A 19,297-nucleotide genomic window follows, 5' to 3' on the forward strand; every position below is an offset into this window, starting at 1 on the left:
AAAGGGCCTGATTCATTAAAAATTATATGCCCCATTTAAGCAGGTTTTCTGCATACTTTACTCGGGAAAAAATGCTGAATGCGGTTTTTTTCCCCACATAAAAGTACGTCTTTTGGGTGATTTATCAACCTCCTAGAGCCGGCAGAGAAGCAGCCGCCCCTTGGCCAGGTGCCCCGGTGGTGCAGAACTCCCACTGCCAGCTCGCTGCCCGTCTCAGCTCTGTCAAAACAAGGGCCATGTGTCTTCACTGCTTGCAATATTTAATTGTCGTGCATTGGTACTCAAGCACCGTGACTCAGCTCGAGTTTCCTGGAACAGTGGAATTCACGCTAAGTTTCATTTCAGTTTGGAAAGACACCTATCCAAGTATCTGTGGGTCAGATACAACCCAGAGACTACAGGGGGGACTTTTTTTTGCAGAAGCACAGATTTTCACATTACTGTAATTCATCTGTCTTTATTACTTTAGAGATTTGCTGTTAGCCATGCCACAGTTAAGCACAGGACTTTTAATAATACCGGGGATGAAATTCACTCCTGGGCGCAGAACGCAAACAAGGTTTCCAGCCCCACTTGGAGGCCTCCACGTGGAGTTTGCACAGCGAGGCACCTTTGCATAACCTCTGTATTATGACAAATTTCATGGCTGAGGGGAAAAAGAAGTATTTTCAATGCTTACCTCACTAAAGTGCTGCTTCTATTTCCTTTTTGGTCTGGGAGGGGATCTACGGGGTGAGGAAAGTGTCTTAGAGGTACAACATACAAAGGGGCAGGTCTCTCCAAGATAAGTTGTTCTCTTATCAGCACGTTGTTGTTCTGGAGGTACTGAAGCTGAGCAGTGAAACCAATAGCTCAGCAGATATCCCACCAGCACGGCAAGAAGCTCCCACTGACCACATGCTGAGCTGCTGCCTGAAAATATGAGAGATGAGGAGCTATGGAGTTCGGGGCAGAGACAGCTCTGCAGTATTCTCTGGGGCTGTCATGAGTTTGTTCACATGAGTCCTCTGCTGTGTTAATCCAACAAGACTCTGCACAAACCGTTAATACATCCCCATGTATAATTCTGAGATAATTAAAGAATAAAAAGATTACCAAACGGAGCAAAACGATCTGTCCTTAAGATGATGTATTTTGTGCAGTTGTCACTTTCAGTACTCCAGTCTCAGCTTCAGAAGACAGATGTTAATACATGAGAACACCGCTATTTTACACCGCTCTTCACCATGAAAACCAATAAAAGCCAATATTTTTACATCCAGTGCAAGGAACGTTTATCCTGTAACACACTTATACAGCATCTTTCTCTTTAATACTATAGAAATCATGAGCAAATCAGACAGTTCCATGGATGCTCTTGCAGAAGACAGTTATCTGCTAGCCTGTGCTAGGGATGCAGGAATAACAAAGGACCTGCAGTCTCAGTCTCTGTGGATGTCTGAATCTTACATGAATTAATTGCTTCTCAATTAGACAGCGCCCAGCAGAAATGCCAACAGGGAAATGCACTCTTACACAGCTGTGTGAATCATTACCATGTAGGCATGCCTGGGATGCGGCTGAGCTAAAATTCAAGTTGTCCATATACCAACAGGGGATTGAGCTGTTCTTTGACTTTCAACTTTTAAGTTTTGTTCTGAACTCAGTGCCCATGCAGCATGAGGAGGGGACAGTTATCATGGGGAATAGCTGTAGCTGCTGACCAAATGCTGCTGCTCACCAAAGCTCACCCGATCAGAACCTCAGTTACTCAGAACTGCACCGTTTCAGCCACTAGGTACATGTTTTTCAAAAGCAATCTATTCCACAGGCTGGCAAAAACCAAATGGTCACAACAAGCTTTTGCCTTGGCAAATGCAAAACTCTCTAACAAAAGTGAAATAAAAGACCATTTTCTATGGAATAATTAGATAAATTATGCAGCAATCAAATTGTTTGACGAATGAGACAACAAACATTTAAAGCTGGGAATAAACATCTTCAGCCACTATGAGCTCCCACTTCTGCATTCTAACAGCACACACGGGTGGGGGGTTTCAAACAATTTAGCTGGATCCCATTTCATCAGAAATGCAGATGAAAGTTTTTTTAAGTGCTTTTACAAAGTTTCCCTCCTCTCTATTTAATATGTTCTTTCAGTGCACATCTCCCATTTGTTTCACTATCCAGACTGATGTCCCGACCAAAAGAATAACTCTAACTTTGCAATCACTCTCAGTGCTCCCGCTTCCATCTGAGCTGCACTGTTCTGCTGAGGGGCTCGTACTGCAATAGCTCCTTCTGCAGACGCCGCTCAGCCGGCACCTTCCTGATCAGCCACGTTTCTTCTCGTTTTGTGCCATGCTGCACGCACAGCTTTGCAATTTTGCAATTTGGATTATACCCTCCAAACATTTCAATATGTTTAGATCACCGAAAGAAGCCACTTCGATACCCACGGCGTCTCCCTCCCCCGTGCTGAACGTGACATTCATCCCAGCACACGGGGGAAGTGAGATTAAATTGTCGGGAGCAGTTACTGGGAGCAGCGCCTGTGACAGGGAATCAGATCTGGGAAGGCGGGGTGGGAGGGGCTGGGGAGCCCTGCAGATTGGAAGGCCTGATGGAGTTTGGGGGGACGCGCTCGGAATCCATCAAACCCTGACATTTGAGGGAGCTGTATGTTTTGCTTGGGAACGGTACAGACCCTAGCGAATTGTGTAATGGAATGCGTCTCCCCGATGTAATCAAAGTTGACCTAACAGATTTGTCTTTCTGGCCGTACAATCCACCAAAAATCTTTACTGTAAGGAAATCACAACCAGATTCTAATGACAGAGAGAAAAATCACTTTTTAAAAACACGACAGGCCTAGAGAAAGCAACTCCTACCAATTACAGACACAGCAACGAAAGCTGCCTCAGGAAGCCAGCGGCTCTCCTGCTCACAGCCACGAGGAGCCCCAGGCCCCAGCAGCACTGCAGGCCCAGGCACAACACACCTGCAAGAGTCACAGCCCAGGGCATGCCCATGGGCCTACAGAACCAGAAGCACATCCCGATGCAGCACCTGAGGAACTCATTGCTGAGCCTTCAGCACCCATCTCCAGGAGACCCAAACTGCCAGCAGGAATGGCAGCTCCTGATGCAAGGGGTGAAGCAGCCCCTTCCTCCCCACTGTCTGATTTGCTCAGGTGTTTCCACAAAAACCTAGCATGTCCAACCTGCAGCCCAACCACATGGCAGCAGAGGCAGAATCTTCCCACCAACATCCCATTATGAGTTGCTGCCATGTGACAGATGGCAGCAGAGGGGCACTCTGACCAAGTGGCATCTGACATGGGAGTGCAGATGGAGCAATGGGGTGGCACTGAACTCCTCCATACGGAAACACGGCAGTTACTGACATTCACTGATGCTTCTGAACATTGATGGAGACCGACCAGGGGGGGTTAGCACAGTGAGGGGGTGCTGCATTTCAGCAGCAGTGGGTCAGCTCCTCTGGTGCAGGTTTTGAAAAGCATGGCATGAAATCTCTTGTTCATTGTTAGCAAGAACACAAAGCTAATGGTGGTGACTATGTTTAAAAAAAAAAAAAGTGTTCTGTAGTCATGAATTTACTGTATCAAATAGTATCACCATGCTCATTGTATCTGCTGTAGTTTCCATGGAAATAAATAGGAGGCATTACTTTTGGAGCAACATACATATAGGCGGCCCAAGACAATTCCTCTTCACTCAATGCAGCCCAGGCAAGCCCAAAGGTTGCGCAGCAAAAGAAGGTGATGACAGTGCCTTCTACTGGGATACGAGTGCTATGGAGCAATCAGTGTTGACAAAGAAGAAAAATCAGCTCACCCAACAACCAATGATAGCTCAAGAAAAGTGCAATCTCTACATGGAGAGATGCTGCTAACCCTAGCAGCCTCAGCTGCTAACCCTTACATGAGGATGAGCAGACCCTGGCTCCACCCCTTTCTGGTCATTCAGGTGCATTGCTTGCACCTGAGCTCCCTGGGTTAGCCAGGGCTTCTCACCTGGTGCTCAACCATTGGTTCAGATCGTGACCTGGCGATTCTGCTGCAGACACCCATGAAATAAGCCCTTGTGACAGACACCTGAATGTCTGAATGAGGTGACAGGAACAGCGCTGACATCACACTTGGAAAACCCTGCAGCTCCCACCTAAACATTATGGGGGATGCCATGTAAGTACATCCCATCTGAAAATGTATCAGTTAGAATTCAGAATCATAGAATGGGTTGGAAGGGACCTTACAGATCATCTTGTTCCAATGCCCCCGCCATGGGCAGGGATGCCTCCACCAGACCAGGTTGCTCACAGCTCCATCCCACCTGGCCTTGAATGCTTTCAGGGAGGGTGCACCCACAACCTCAATGGGCAACCTGTTCCTGTGTCTCACCACCCTCACAGTAAAGAATTTCTTCCTGATATCTAATCTCAATCTACCCTCTTCCAGTTAAAAGCTACTTCCCCTCATCCATATGGCTCTTCTCATACAGAGGAATAGAAAGAATAGTCTTTAAGTTTCAATTGCAAATGTATTTCAAGAGGTACACTTCCAGATTTAAGCAAAAAGACATGCTTCTGACAATTTATGTAGTAATAACTTGATTTTATTAAATCCCTCAGTATAAGAAGGGTCTGGAGCACAGTCCTATGGGGAGCAACTGAGGGAATTGGGATGACTCAGTGCGAAGCAGAGACCTCATCACTCCCCATAGCTCCTGAAAGGAGGTTGGAGCAAGGGAGGGGTCGGCCTCTGCTCCCGGGTGACAGCAACTGGACGAGAGGTGCTGCCCTCACGCTGTGCCAGGGGAGAGTCAGGTTGGGTATGAGGAACGATTCCTTCCCCAAACAGCCATCAGGCACTGGCACAGCTGCCCAGGGAGTGGGGGATCACCATCCCTGGGGGTGTCCCAGAGCCATGGGGATGTGGCACTGAGGGACGTGGGCAGTGGGCATAGTGGGCTGGGGTTGGGGTTCCTAGAGGTCTTTTCTGACCTTAATGATTCCATGACCCTAAGAGCATGTAAAAGATTCTTAAAAAATAGATGTAATTTTTTAAAAAGTGCTGATATCTAAGCAGCTAAGAGTAGAAGCGGATGCAGAAATCTGAATGCATATTGACAACTAGCTGAGCATGAGAACCTAAATTAAAAGGCAGCCACTGCCAGGCTCACGGACATGCACAATAAGGCCAGTCAGATTATATTTGTTAAAGCATATTATTCAGCTAATTTTTCCTTCTTTACTGAATAATCTCCTTAATGAATCAATGCTTCTGGTAGCTAACCACTTCTGCATCACACTGACACCTGCATGAGCAAAAGCAGTTCTTCTCTGGGTAGTAACAGCGGTTCCCAGGCCCAGAAGGAGCAGTCCCTTCCCACGGCGGCTCAGAGCCCCAGAGCAGCCCTGCTAGCTTCCATCCGCCAGCAACCTGCACTAATTTAAACCAGCAATATGGATGATGACGCACACGCCTATTTCCCCCGGTTGTGTTAGTTACCAAGATCCTCCCCGGGTATTAAATTCGAAATGGGAACTATCGAGGCCAAATTTTTATTTACAGATAGTTACATGACTAGTGAAAAATGCTAACATTTCTAAAATCGAGGCTTTCCTGTAAGCACCGTCAATTTCCTTAAAATGTTTGCTGTGAAACCATTATCTCAGAGAAAAGCTAAACATAAGAGTACAGAGACAGAGAGGAGATATTTCTGCATCTATTTGAAGAAATCTCATCCATAAAGAAGCAAATTGCCATGGTAATTATCACCATCTTTCTTGTAATTGTAAGAATAACTGTACGTGGTTCATGCATATGGACCTCTCTCATCCCGTTTGCTTTAATTCTCCCTAGAAAGAAATGATCTTTTATGGAGCAGAAGCATTAGATGTGTTCTGGCAAGCAGGAAGCAGCAGCTCACGGCCGTTCTCTGCCACAGAGCCCTGCCTGCAGGCTTGGAAGCATTCTGGTTGTGTTCCAGAGCAGTGTGACCAAGGACTAAAGCACTGCAGGTTCTAGGAACACCAACTCAACATTCAGCAGTGAAGAAGAGAACTGTCTGCACGTTTGCTGGGACAAAGAGTGACAGACAGCCTGCATCATAGCGGGGTTGGTTCACACCAAACCTCCTCTCAGAGCTAATTACTACAGAACAAGTGTCCTTATCCAAACAATGAATTATTCAAATATCAGGAGGTGAGCAAATCTGGGAGGGCGATTGCTGGGGGAGGCTGGCTTTGTTTTGGGGAGGGGTTAAGTGTGGCAAAGCGCCTTGTAAAACTAAAAACCAGATTTGCATTATAAAGCTGTACACGGGTTAACATTTAGTTCTGCTAGCCACTGTTCTGAATGGCTCAAGAGTGAGGGCACTTGCACTCCTAGCCCAACCGGTCAGCATAAGGAAAGGATCAAAGTCTCCTCTGTGAAAACCCATCAGGAATAACACCAACCACCAGCCCCATAACTCCACTGTGCTTCAATAAGGCTAGAGTATTTGTTCCCCAGATGTTGACCAGACATTGGTAGGCATGAGCTGGACACATCTGGGAGCTGGGCTCCCTACCTGCAGTCCAACCTTTGTGCATCACCCATACAGGCAGCTTCCCCAACATCCTTCTATAATTTGCTCGTCACTGCCTCCTCAAATTAAATCCTAGGCAAAAAAAAATGTGCATTTAATTTGTGCTTAAAGACAGGGAATTAAGAACCACAACTGCCTAAGAGTTTGTATCGAGCCACACTAACGGCCTGACAAAGGGATGTGAGGCTATGGACAAGTCTTGCTTGCTTTCTAAGATAGAGCCATACATAGAGCCGTATTCATTATTTAAAGGGTACTCTTTCACATTACAGACATCTTTCCTGCAGGATGTTCTCTCTAACTAAATGAGATGGGTACATTTGTATTTCCAAACAGCATTAGCCAGGACAGGGATTACCATAGGGAATAAGTTATTAACAACAAATCCACGTGTTGTCAGTGGAGGACAAAGGAAGACCCGGGGTGCAGAGGGAGGGCTGCCCCACCATGGGGCCAGGGCGTTTGTATCCTTAAACTGCCTTAATCTCCAAGTTTAATAAATTATTAGTTAATAATCCCTTGGAACACAGAAAAATCAGACTCCAAAACTCTATGTAAATCTACTGACTACTGGTGCAAGTTCCCATTGGAACCAATGTCTGCCTGTGTAAGGCTTAAGCACACACCTCCAAATGAAACCAAGCAGAGTGAGACAAACCCAAAAGGACAAATTGCAGCTTCCCTGTTCCCAGTCACAGCCCAGTCCCACTTTGATGCTCGTTACTCATGGCAGTTGGGGGTTGTTTGGGGGTTGGCCCATGGCTTTGAGCTTACCACATTCTGGGGGGGGTGGGGGGAAGAAAAAGAGTGTATCTATCTTGCCAAATAAAGACAAATATTCGCACATAAATTAGAGGCCATAATCCTAGTCAATGTTAAAGCAAATGGAAAGCTTGTATTTCACGTGAATGTTTTTAACAATAGCACAGCTCTGTGTCCCATGGCTGAGCCCACAGCCACGGGGCAGGGAGGACATCGGTACCTGCTCTGTCTGCGACAACACACAGAGCAGAGCACGTGTCCATGCTGGCAGCATAGGCAGCCCACCAGCCAACCCCAGGCCTTGGCTTCATTCCCACAACACCTCAACTGCTTTTTATTGCAAGGCAACCGCTGCTGGCCAGTCGGGTCTAACAGCACGAGGTCAGACTCCATGCACTGAGAAACGCCGCAGCCAGCACCTGCTTTCCGCACCTTCCCTGTAGCTGCCCTTCTTTAAATCAGGCATGGACTTGAAATTAAAGAACATGAAAATAACCGAGAGACTCATTTTGTTACCTGTGTTTTTCTGCGAGATGAAGGAGGTGGGCAGGCCTTGGATTTGCCAGAGTACTTCGTCTCATTGCTTCAATCGTCCTAAGACAAACGCCATGCAGGGCTCTGGTCTGTGCCACAACCGTACCTGTGCAGAGATTCTTTCTCAGGCCAAAAACCTGAAAAATCCTAGAGCTGACCCAGGCTGGCGATGAATGGATGGAATGAGCCATGCTCCTGTAGGCCCTAAGGCTGAGTAGGCCGCTGTTCGGAGCAGGCCGCTGTTCAGAGCAGACACATTGCAGCACTGGGTAAACACAAATGACTGCAGGAGACGCATCCGTTTTTCCCCTCTAAATGCTTTCAAAGCCCTGGCTTCCAATGTTTTGGGGTCCTCGGGGCACACTTCATATATTGTTTTTAAAGCTTATTATAGGCCCTGGAGAGGGAAACTTAGATCCAATACAGTTTGACAGGTAAAGGGCATTCTGAAGACTCCATAAGCATACCTGCTACAGGGGGAATGTGCTCACAGTGCAGAAAACCCTTTCCATGCCATGCAGAAGGACGTCTCGCTTGCAAGTTTTTTCAAGCATTTCTTCCTACCAATGAGGAAAATGATACATCAAATAAGTGAAATGATGAGCACTACTTCGCTTCTTTTGTTCCTCACTGTCACCTTGGTGCCACGCAGGCCAGCTGCGGAAACCACAAACCAAAAAGCAACATCACAATATCCTCTTCATATTTGAAATTAGTTCTTTTGTATTAAAAAAAAAAAAAAAATCAGCACACCTCACAGCAGCTCCAGGAAAGCATAGAGACACACCAACACTTCTAAGAGTTCTCCTGCTGGTTCAGCAGTGCAGCCAAGATGAAAGCCCACATCCCCACAAGTGAAATTAACAATTCTCAACAAAATACACTGCTGTACTCTCCAGGACAAGGGCTGTTGGGCTGGCAGGCTCCTGCAGCTGCCATTGCAGGAAGGAACATGCGCTGTAAAGCGGTGCATCTCTTTTAGCCAAATGAGATAGTTACAGCAATAGGCTTGAGTACTTTGTAATTTCTACTTCTGCAGTGCTACTTAGCAGTCCCACAGCATCCTGCTCGCTACCTGCAGTGCCCATGCTCCAATTTTGTCCCCACATATTCGCCAGCAACCGTTCTCTAACAGCAGAAGTCAGGATTTACTAAGACATTACAGGGGAAATTCATTATAGGAGAAGCTGATGAAAATAATTCAGAGGTGTGACTTACGCTCTATACTAACACAGCAGGTGAGTCCCCAGCCCCACCAGCCCTCCACTCCAAGCCCAGCATTGCAGGAAGAGCAGAGAGCAACTGCCTTCACACCTGCTGCCAGCCTAACAGATCACATCAGCACTGAAGCAAAACCAGCTGGGCTTCCAAAGGACCTACAGCCATTGCTGAGGAACATGGTGTCCTGTTCCAGGTTACTTGTCCCTACAGAAGCGATGTTTTGCACAGCTTTATCCCAGGAAAACAAAGGCTTTGGGGGTATCTGATGGATTTTTTTCCCATGCTGCTGTCTGTTAGGAATCTATCTCCTTTCCTCCAGAGCACGCACATCTACAGGCAACACAGGGAAATGCCAGATGGTAAACACCAGTACAGACACTCTCCCAAAATCTAAAATTAAGCTATTGTTATTGCTCCGTTTGAGGAACTGGACAGCTACTAACCACAGTTTAACTAAGATCAAGAGTAAAATCTGTTTAATAATACCTGATACCTCCTCTATCTGGGAGATTATATCCTGCATTTGCAGGGCATTGACTCAATAATCTAATAGGTCTTTTCCAGCTCTGACTTCTATTAGCCTATGAGTTATAACAAAAGGACCATTAGGCAAACCATAATTGTGGAAACAGCCTTTGACACATGAGACTAACTGCTGCTATGGCATGGGAGAAAAAACTGAAATTAAAACATGGACAGACAATTGAAAGTAAAGCTTTTCCTTTATCCAAGTGTTACCTCCCTTGATCAAAATCAGGAAAAGCCCTCAGTAAGGCACAGAGGAGGCACTCTCTCCCTCCACTCTGCTAGGTAAAGAGCCCTGTTTGCAAATGCTGGTTTGTCACTAAAGGAGGGTTACTCCTCCACAGGGAAAGCTCTGGCTTACACTTTGCCTTTGTGGATGCAGCGCTTGCAGAGCAAGACCCCTGCTGCAGGAGCCAGCCTATGCCTGCTGTTGCTGCACACTCTCCATGCAGCTGTGCTGTGCACCATGAGGCCAATGTGCAGCACGTCTGTTCACCCAGCCCGGCCCTCTGCTGCAGGAGCTGCCAGCAGGGCCTCGCGGTGCCAAGCTGCATGGCACAGCTTTTGTTGTCATTGCCGAGACAGAGGGATATCCAAGGGGAATTAGGAGGGCTCTCACGATCGCTTCTGTTTGCGATGCAGGCAGGAAATGAAAATGGGTCCTTTCAAATGGCAGTGTGTGAAATTACACAGTTGTACAACACCATATTGTAGCTGTACTAACACATTTAAAAACTCTGTTTTGCAGGGGTTTTGTGGTTGGCAGTAAGTGTTTTCCATGAGCTAACAGCAGCCCCACCTGAGTTAGTTCTCATTAAAATCAGATCCTAGGAAACATTCGAGCAAGGGCCCTGATGGCTGAACAGAATCCATGGGGAAAAAAACCACAACCCTAGAGGCAGAGCCCCCTGGGATAAGGAGGAAAGCTCTGCCAGTGCATGCTTATGGCAGCTTCCATCTCTCCAACAGCCACTGACTGCAGTGCACAGCCGCAGGGCCAGCCCAGCCCCAGGGAGCTGCCAGAGGGGTATTGAGCAGCAGCACTGACCCCAGCCCAAACACAACCACCACGTGTCAGCAGGTTGCTTCGCTTCACCCTTTGGCTCCACTGCACTTGTGCAGAGCAGGACCCGATGCACACAGGAGGAGAAGCCCCGGCTGGGCCTTTCTATCACCTCTCCTCTTCCAATCCCCTTTCCAGTTTCCCTATGATTCCTGCAGTAGATGGCCAAGGAGCTGCTGGCACTCACCAGTTCTCAGCAGGATTCCACAAGGCACTGTCCGCATCCAAACACATCACCTCCTGCATTCCCGTGCACCACTTTTGCTATTCCGCCTGCAGCAATGATTGAATTTGATGCACTGTTGCTCCTACAGCAAGAAGAGCCAACCATTCCTATTGCAGTTCCATGTTGGTCTGGAACGAGAACACCGCAGTATTAAACCTAACTAAATACCTGCTCAACTTTTACGGGAACCACAGATGTCAGGATAAAAACACCACCTCACTTCTTTTTGAAACTGCTGTACCAGCACACACATCCTCAGGGAATGCACCTCCTGTTGGCCACAGGAAACAAACCCAAAGCTCCCCCATTCAGAAACAGGGTTTCTGCCCAGCCCTGCGCCTACCAAAGCCACAACATTCTCCTCTGCAGTGCAGAAACACATGGCAGATGCCTGCAGTTAATTCTAGCCAGCGACCGTCTCTCCCTATTGTCTCCAATCCCAAATAACTGCATGCCGTTGTCTCACATTTGTTTGTAGCTCTGCTAAAATACAGCTCTGAAATAAAGGTATCGTGGAAAACACGTATTTCTCATTCATAACCATATTGCTCACTTACAAATGATTATCGAAGTAATGTGAGCACATGAAATTGATTTGTTTTTGTTGGAAATGAAGTAAAAATTTTAGTTCTTGGAGTTCTATGAGCTCCATTTGAAATTACCACGAAAGCTGAATGTGTAAAGGTTTTGTAGGAGCAAGATATCAGTATACGAGTTGAAATTAATTTGTAATAGACATAACCGTGCTTTATTATCCCTGCGTACACCCTCAGTTGTGCAGTAGATTACCCTTGACAAAAAATCTCATAAACACGTGGTTTGGGGTTTGTATTCCTCAGGAGCCTCCGCCACTGCATACAAGGACCATGGTATGATGCCATGCTCACACCATCAGTGCCGGTGCCGCTGTGTGCCCGGGTGCTGCAAAGCAAAGCACACAGGGCGGTGCTGGAGGGCAGCAAGCAGTGCGTGGGGATCACAGCCCCGCCACTGGGAGCAGGGAATGACCAACATCACATTGACACATACAGATGTTAGCACAGCGTCACAAGATGCCTAATTCTGGATGCTGGGAAATGCTGTGATTCGAAAGCGATAGTCCCAAATTCCAACATAATAACTTCAGGTACAAACCCCACGGCACACATTCAGAGGAGCACTGAGCCCTGCCCCAGCGGGCTCGGCACATCCCCACCCTCACACTCGGATTTTTGCTATTACTTACAACAGCAAAGGTGGCAGAACAACAGCTCCTAAACCACTAGAAACGCTCTGAACCCCCAATTCCCCAACAACTCAGTCACCGCTCCGGCTGCTTGGAGAGGATTTTTAGAACTGGATTAGCACAAAGCAGAGACTGCGGGCAGCCCTCCTGCTCCCTGCCCCACAAAGCCAACCCCGACTGCCAGCGCTCAGCCCGGGGGGAGCACGTCGCAGCCGGGCTGGGCCAAATGGCAGCGCCCTGCAGGCAGCGCCGCGAAGCAGAGCACCGTGAAGCAGAGCGGCCGTGACACCGCCGCCCACGGGGCTGCTCACCTGCCCTGCACCTGCGGGGCCGCGGCTGTCACCCCCTGACAGCGCAGAGAGGAGACAAACCAGGGAAATATCTGGGACAAAAAAATGTCAGCCCTCGCAGACTCGGGAACAGGCTGCAGGAGAATAACATTTAGAAGGGATCCTAAAGAATTAACCACGGCAGCATTAAAACAGAGCTACCACTGCGCTAAAGGCACTGAGCTACTGTGCAAGTTCGGCAAACCTCCCTTGCATCTGCCCAGGAGACGCCGTACAGCAAAGGAACTGAGTTTGCACCTTTGATTTTAAAACGCTGCCAAAGGTGCAACATTGCAGAGCTATGCAGTGCCTGCTGCATGCACAGCCCGCATGGCACTGCAACACGTGCTGCATGCGCACAGGCACAGCCTGCAGAGCACTGCGGCTCAGCCGAGGGATGGACCCATCCATGTTTTGTTTGAGAAATGTCACGGCTGCTTTCTGCCTTCCAGCTCCGTGCTGAGCACAGCCTGGCTGCAGTTGGGATCCCAGCTTTGACCTGAGAGGCGCACCCAGACCCCTGATGGTGCACCCACACAATCCAAAGGCAGAACGTGCTGACACGCCTCTCTCAGTGCTTGTGAAGGACCAGAGGGTGCAAAGTGCACAGGATGCACCGCAGCCATTTGATGAAGACGGGCGCCCGGTGCAGGCCTAATGCTTCTCCTTGCTGCGCACACAGCACGCTTCTGTGACGCCCATGGGTCACGCACAGGAATGCTACCAACCCCCAGTGACAGAGCACCTCCAGGAAGGAACCTGGGCACGCTCAGGATTAAGGCCCCTGCTGCTCTGCCAAGTCCTGCTGCAGGAAGGGAACAGCCACCTTCATTGCCGGTGATTCTGACTGGTTATTGAAACGCACCACGTTAAGTCACGTGTGACATTAAAATGATGGAATAATTAAAATTTTCGACTGATGTGCCTGTAAAAAAAAAAAAAAACTAAGAAAAATAAGCTAAGTAACAGGATTCGGTGCTTCTTAACGTGAGCAAACCTATATGTCTTCAGTAAGACACGCAGCAAGCACGAGGCAGCACCTCGGCCAGCACTGGAAACAGAGCTGCTCCATGAAAGCCGGTGCTTCAGTCACCAGATGCACAGCGCTGCGATTTGGGGCATTAGCACAGCACGGGCAGACCAGCACTGCCTGCAGAGAAGAGCTGCAGTGCTGCAGCCCCACAGCAGAGCTGCACCCAGAGCCGGTGAGAGCTGCTCCAGCATCGCTCCTGCTCAACAGAAGCACGGCGCCCTGTCACACGCTGCCTGCATTCTGAGAACCACTTCATCCTAAGAGAGGGGACGGATGCTCGCTGCCCAAACCATCCCACCGGCTCTGCATCCTGCCAGCACAGAGAAGGGCCCACGTTTACCAACGGGAGCGGCTGTCAGAGTGCTGCATGCACACAGATGCAGACGAAAACCAGAAATAACCCAAGCACGAGGCCAACCCAACAACCACGCTGTTTGCATCTGCCCCAAATTTGTTTCAACGTCAGCCACTGCGGAGTTTGGCACATTCGCTACCCTGCAGAAAACAGGGCACTGAAGTCAGGCACCACCGTGCTGAAGTAAGCACCGCTGCCTTGCCGGTGCTGCAACAAACCCAAGGCATTAATATCGCATCCGCATGAACCCCTGGTTCTGCAGAGATCCCTGCCTTCCCATGTCACAGCTCTGTACGCCAGATGTGTCTCTTTCAAACGGGAACAGAAATCACCTGTTCCTTCGAAATGAGCTCATCTGGTTAGAGTTGCCTCCCATTAAAATGCGATAATCGCATTATTTACCCAGTCGCCCACTTTGAAACCAAAACTCGAAGCTGGAGCTGCTGCCCAGCAGACCCCCAGCCTGGAGGGGGGGGCATTTACCGCTGCAACTGGGGAGGGGGAGGCGGGAGGAGATCAGAAAAACAGAGAAAGAGCACACCGTATAGAAAATGTCAAACATGTCAAAACATTCATGAATACCAACATCTCCCTCCGCACCACAGCCAGCCATAAAGGTTACTTAGGGCTAACGTTTCAGCAAATGCAGATGATGCAGCAGTGGGTTCACTAATGCAGCAGAAATCACCTACAGGTGCAGCCGAGGCGCGCTACGTATGCGGCCAGCGCGGGGACTTGTGCTACCAAAGAGAAGTCAGGAGGCTAAAATCACACGGAACACATCCCCAGCTCTGACTTCCCCCAGACATAAATTCCTGCTGGCTGTTCCCTACGCCTGTGACATATGCGATGAGGATAATTAGGTAAAGGGCTAAGAAAGCAAGTGTTGCTGATTGCATTCCAAAACTAATAAAGCTCCTGCGAGGGTGTCACGCCTGCGGTAATTCATCTTTCCCATACGGCGCTCAGGAAAGGCAGGCCCGGAATATGTCGCGACATCGCCTCGGCCCTGAGCTGCGGGCGTGAATTCCATCAGAACCGCGGGCACACGGGTCTGTGGGACGCAGAGCCCCGCACGCACGAGGCGTGCATTGCACAGCCTGGGCCGCAGATAAATGCAGCTTCCATTAAATGTCAGGAGATGACTACAATGCACCGAACGAGCCAACACCTGACCCGAGCTCACCCCGCTTTGTTTGTCACATTGCAAACTCCAACGTGTTTTGGGGAATTACACATGAGCACCGTCCCCTCACCTCTCTGAATCAGGGGGAGAAAGGTGTCCGGCACCAGGACAGCCCACGATATAAGCATGTGGGAAGAGGAGCATGTCTTTAGATAACTGCAGCTAACAGGCTCTGCTCCGTTGCATTGCTGCACTAAAGGAGCGACTCCTGAAGTCAGTGCAACATACGAGCAAAGAAGTCGGGTAACAAACTGATAACAAACCAGAAAAAAAAAAGGAAATCCCGAGGGAACGAAGCAGAATGGCTTTGTCTGCCTTCTCACACAGGCCAAGCACAAAAGGCAGCACCAAACGTAACGATCGGCGCGCAGCTAAAATAATTAATACCGTTACTAATCGGGGATACTTTACATCTGAAAGTAACGCCCTCCGAGAAGACCGCGGCGCGGGGCTGTGCCGAGCAGGGGCTGTGCTGCCCTGTGCCGGTTCCCCCGCAGCCCGGCAGGGAAGCGCCCACTGCTGCGGGAAGGGCGATGCGCGGGGGCTGCGGCAGGAGGACGGCTCTTCTCCTCCGGGCGGGGGGCACCCGCCGCGGCAGAAAAGTTATGTCAAATACCCGGCCGAGAGAAAGTAAGTATCGAGTGAAAGCAGCCCGGGGCCTAAGAGGAAGCTAGAGCAGGTGGCATCTCTGGGCCAGGGTTCAAGACTCGACGTCGTCGGTAACACCAAGCAGCAGATCCCGGCCACCACGCAGCACCCGCACCCAGGCCGATGCCCGCACAGGCACCGGCTCGCAGCAGCACTCGCTGCTTTCTGCGCTTACCGGGAATCCACTCCTCCTCGTCCATCCGAGCCATAAAACCTCCACACCCGACGGCTCCGTTCCAGCCGCTGTATCGGCGCTGAGCAGCGGGGGCGGCCCCGGAGCGGCACGGGATGGGGGGGGAGCGAGCAGGGCAGCCCCCGGGAACGCACGGGGGCCCGGCTGCGGGCGGAGCAGACCCAGGGAAGCACGAAGCTCCGCTCTGCCAGAGGAGCCGCCGCCGCGCGAACCCCTCTAAGCCCGATCGGGCCCTGCCCCGCCCGTATCCGCGGCCCACCCGGCCCCGCACCTGGGGCCGCTCCACACCTGTGCCCGCGCCGCCCGGCCCCGTGTGTTTCCCCGCTCCCAGAGGGGGCCGCCGTCGACGCCGATCTCCCCGAGCGCTCCCTGCCCGCTCTCCCCGCCGGCTCCGGCCGGACACCGCGTTCCTTTCCCGAGTGTCGGCTCCCCCGGGCTGCCCCGGCCCTCCGAAGAGGGGGGAATCGGCCTGGAGCGTTCCATAAAGGCTTTGAAATAGCCCCGCCGGTGCTAACGGCCGTGGGCCCGCACGCCCACGCCCCTGACGGGACAACGCCTCCGGCTCGGGCCCGCGGACGGCCGTGGGGCTGCCGCGCAGCTGCCTCTCCCCGACGGCGCGGCCGCCCCCGCTCCTCCGTACTGCGGGGTGGGCAGCGCCCGGGGGCTGTGGGCAGCTCCGCTCTGGGGAGCGTGCTCAGGGCGCAGAGGGGGCCGTCTCTGCCCGCCGGCTGCCGCCTCCCGGGGCTGTTCGGGGTCGGGCAAGCGGCTGAGGGCCGCGGAGAGCAGCGCAAAGAATCGGGGAGAGCGCATCGAGGAGCAGCGCTCCGGCGGGCTTTCATTTTTCCCCGACGCGGGAGGCGGAAGTTCCCCAAATTCCCCCGCTCCCCCCGCCGGCTCCGATCCGGGGTCGGACCGCCGCCCCCCGCCCGCGTCCCGCAGCCCCCAGCGCCGCTCCGGGCTGAAACCGACGGAGGGCGGGAGCACGGCCGCTATCGCAGCCTCCTTCCGCAGCCTCTAAGCCGATCGGGAAGTTCCTAAGCGCGACGCTGACCGCAATTGATTCCTACAAAGCCGGGAGCAAAGCTTCCCAGGGCCCGCAGCCTTTGCGGTGCGGCCGTGGAACCGAAGCGCACCCCCCGGGGCCGCCCCGTCCTTCGCTGCGCGCCGCGGGCACACGGAGCGGGGCTGAGAGGCCGCTCCCCGAGGGACAAAAAGCGGCCGAAGGACCAAACCTCTCCGAACGAGGATAAAAAGCGGCGAAAGGACCAACCTCTCCGTGCGGGGCTCTCCTCCTCCTTCTCCCGCAGAGCCGCTGCGTTCCGTCGCGCGTTACTGAAACGAAACCGCCCCATCCATTCTCCTGTGCAGTTTATTACTACATTGTCAGTCTATTGTCCTTTATTTGCAATGGGTGCTGGCGCTGCCGCTTCTCGCTTGGACAGAAAGAAGACGAGATTCTGTTCGTTTACACGTTTTATTGTTGTAAACATTAAAATTGTCTTTCTCAAAGAAAGAGTTATCGGGGAAAAAAAAAAATCCGCGTTTCTAACTGTGGTACACCATAGAAAAAAAGGCAGTGACCCGGGTAATGTGCCATACTGGAAATATACAAAGAAAAAATACTACAGTATATGGCAATATTAAAAATATTACTCCAACATAAAAGAATATATTAACCGACGATTTTAGACATTAAAAAAAAAATAATAACCAACAAAACAAAACAGAACCAAAATTCAAAGTGCTCAGTAATTTCCAGGGAGTTATGTATATTATAAGCACTCTGGAAACGGCCAGAAGCTGCTGCATGCAAGGTTCGTTTCGCTTTAGACAACAAAATAATCAAGATATAAACTTCTTTTCTTTTAATCAACATCAACAGTACATACAACACTTACAAACAAGGAATGTGGACGGTGCTTACAAACACTATGTGTCCCTTTGCGAGGATTTCGGGTTTGGTCATACTTGTGCCCACCTATTTTACAACTGAGAAAACGTGTGAAGCTCAGAGAACTACCAGTCCTTATAAAAGCTAACAGACTACATAGTGTCTGAAATACTATTTATAGAATATAGACATTACTGAAATAGCAAGTGCCTATAACATTGCCACCCTAGCATCGTCACGCTTCCCTCGCACGGAGTGATTCGCTTTTCCTTCTCTTTAGTCTCCCTTTTTAATTTTTTTTTTCTCCCCAAACACGTTTAGCTTTTGTTTTTTTTAATTCTTTAGAATCGATTCCCATCTTTATTCGGAACTAGGCACGGATTAATTTTTAAAAAGCCAAACCGCATCTGATAAATGTACAAGCCTTTCCCTTCCTTCCTGGCATGCCACCCACGGAACATTTAGGATCTGTGTATATTACAGCTTTCTTTTACAGCAGAAAACTTTAGTCTTTAGGAGGCGAGACCCCGCGGGCCCCTCAGCGCGTGGGCTGCCCCGCTCGGTCTGAGCCGCGCGCCTGGCGTCGCCAGATTGCTTCGTCTGTTTAACCAGAAGTCCTCAATAATAAACTCATCTATAAGCTGATAATAAAAAGTTTATACCATGGGATTTGTGTAGTCCAAGATCTGCATCCATGGTGCCCCAGAGCCAAACGCCCCGTCGCGCTCCGCCCGCAGGAGGCTCAGCGCTCTCTGGGAGGGGGCCGTGCCGCCCCACGCGCTGCCTCGTGCCCAGGTGAAGTCCCCTTCCGACGGGCGAAGGTTCCTCAAGTTCAGCGTCAGTGCACGGGAAGAGTCTTAAAAAGGTAAAGTGTCCAGGAAGAGTTTGTCGATTATTGCTGGCGGTGGCACCAAATCCTCCAGTTTCAGGTAGAAAATGCGCTGCAGCCCCTGCGTGCAAAGCGTGCGGAGTTCGGGGAGCTTCCCCAAGAGTTTGGACAAATAGTTGGGGCGATTCAGGCCCCCGTTGTTGAAAGTCACATGGTCCTTGAGACAATTCACTATCTTGTTCTGCAGCTCTTCCACCCGCTTGGGTTCTTTGAGCCCGTGCCTCTCTGCAAAACACACGGAAAGGATCGGGACGTTACGGGGTGACACCGCGGGACAGCAGTGGGGCAGGAGATGGGAGACGGGCACTGACCTGTCACCATGGCCAGGGCAGCGATGCAGGAGAACGCCGAGATGTCGATGTTCATGTTCTGCAAGTTGGAGGAAAACTCAACGATGGAATCGATCCATTCCCCGAAGCCGCGGACGCACTGCAGCCGGTGCAGGACCACCCCGTTGCAGAAGATGAGCTTCCCCTCCACGGGGTTCGACCTGCGGGGAGCGTGACAGCCCCAGCATGAATGGAGGAGTGGGTGAGAAAGGAAAATTAGATGGGAGAAGAAAAACAACAGAGAGGGAAAAAGAGAGAGGACAGAAAAGGAGAGGAGAGAGGGGGGAAAAAAAGA

At 50.5% G+C, this 19,297-nt stretch overlaps 1 protein-coding gene and 1 long non-coding RNA gene across 3 annotated transcripts in view; both read right to left on the reverse strand.

The window, feature by feature from the left end:
- On the reverse strand, positions 5,490 to 11,660 carry LOC110400307. 2 transcript variants are annotated; one of them, XR_002439742.1, is made up of 5 exons: positions 10,886 to 11,660; positions 8,357 to 8,449; positions 7,872 to 7,995; positions 6,576 to 6,665; positions 5,490 to 5,862 (listed from the first exon to the last, which is right to left on the reverse strand). It is a non-coding gene; the product is annotated as an uncharacterized LOC110400307 (long non-coding RNA). The 2 variants fall into 2 exon arrangements; XR_002439743.1 differs by lacking the exon at positions 10,886 to 11,660 and adding an exon at positions 9,108 to 9,586.
- The window catches only part of NR4A2 (nuclear receptor subfamily 4 group A member 2), a 3,227-nt gene continuing 1,673 nt past the window's right edge, over positions 17,744 to 19,297 (reverse strand). The window contains exons 4-5 of the mRNA XM_021400087.1: positions 18,985 to 19,163; positions 17,744 to 18,898 (exon numbers count right to left, since the gene is read on the reverse strand). Of these exons, the coding sequence (XP_021255762.1) occupies positions 18,642 to 18,898; positions 18,985 to 19,163 (436 nt within the window). The 3' untranslated portion in view covers positions 17,744 to 18,641. The remainder of the gene's footprint in view (positions 18,899 to 18,984; positions 19,164 to 19,297) is intronic.

The sequence above is a fragment of the Numida meleagris genome, chromosome 5 (genome assembly GCF_002078875.1).
Source record: "Numida meleagris isolate 19003 breed g44 Domestic line chromosome 5, NumMel1.0, whole genome shotgun sequence".
In the NCBI taxonomy this organism is placed as follows: domain Eukaryota; kingdom Metazoa; phylum Chordata; class Aves; order Galliformes; family Numididae; genus Numida; species Numida meleagris.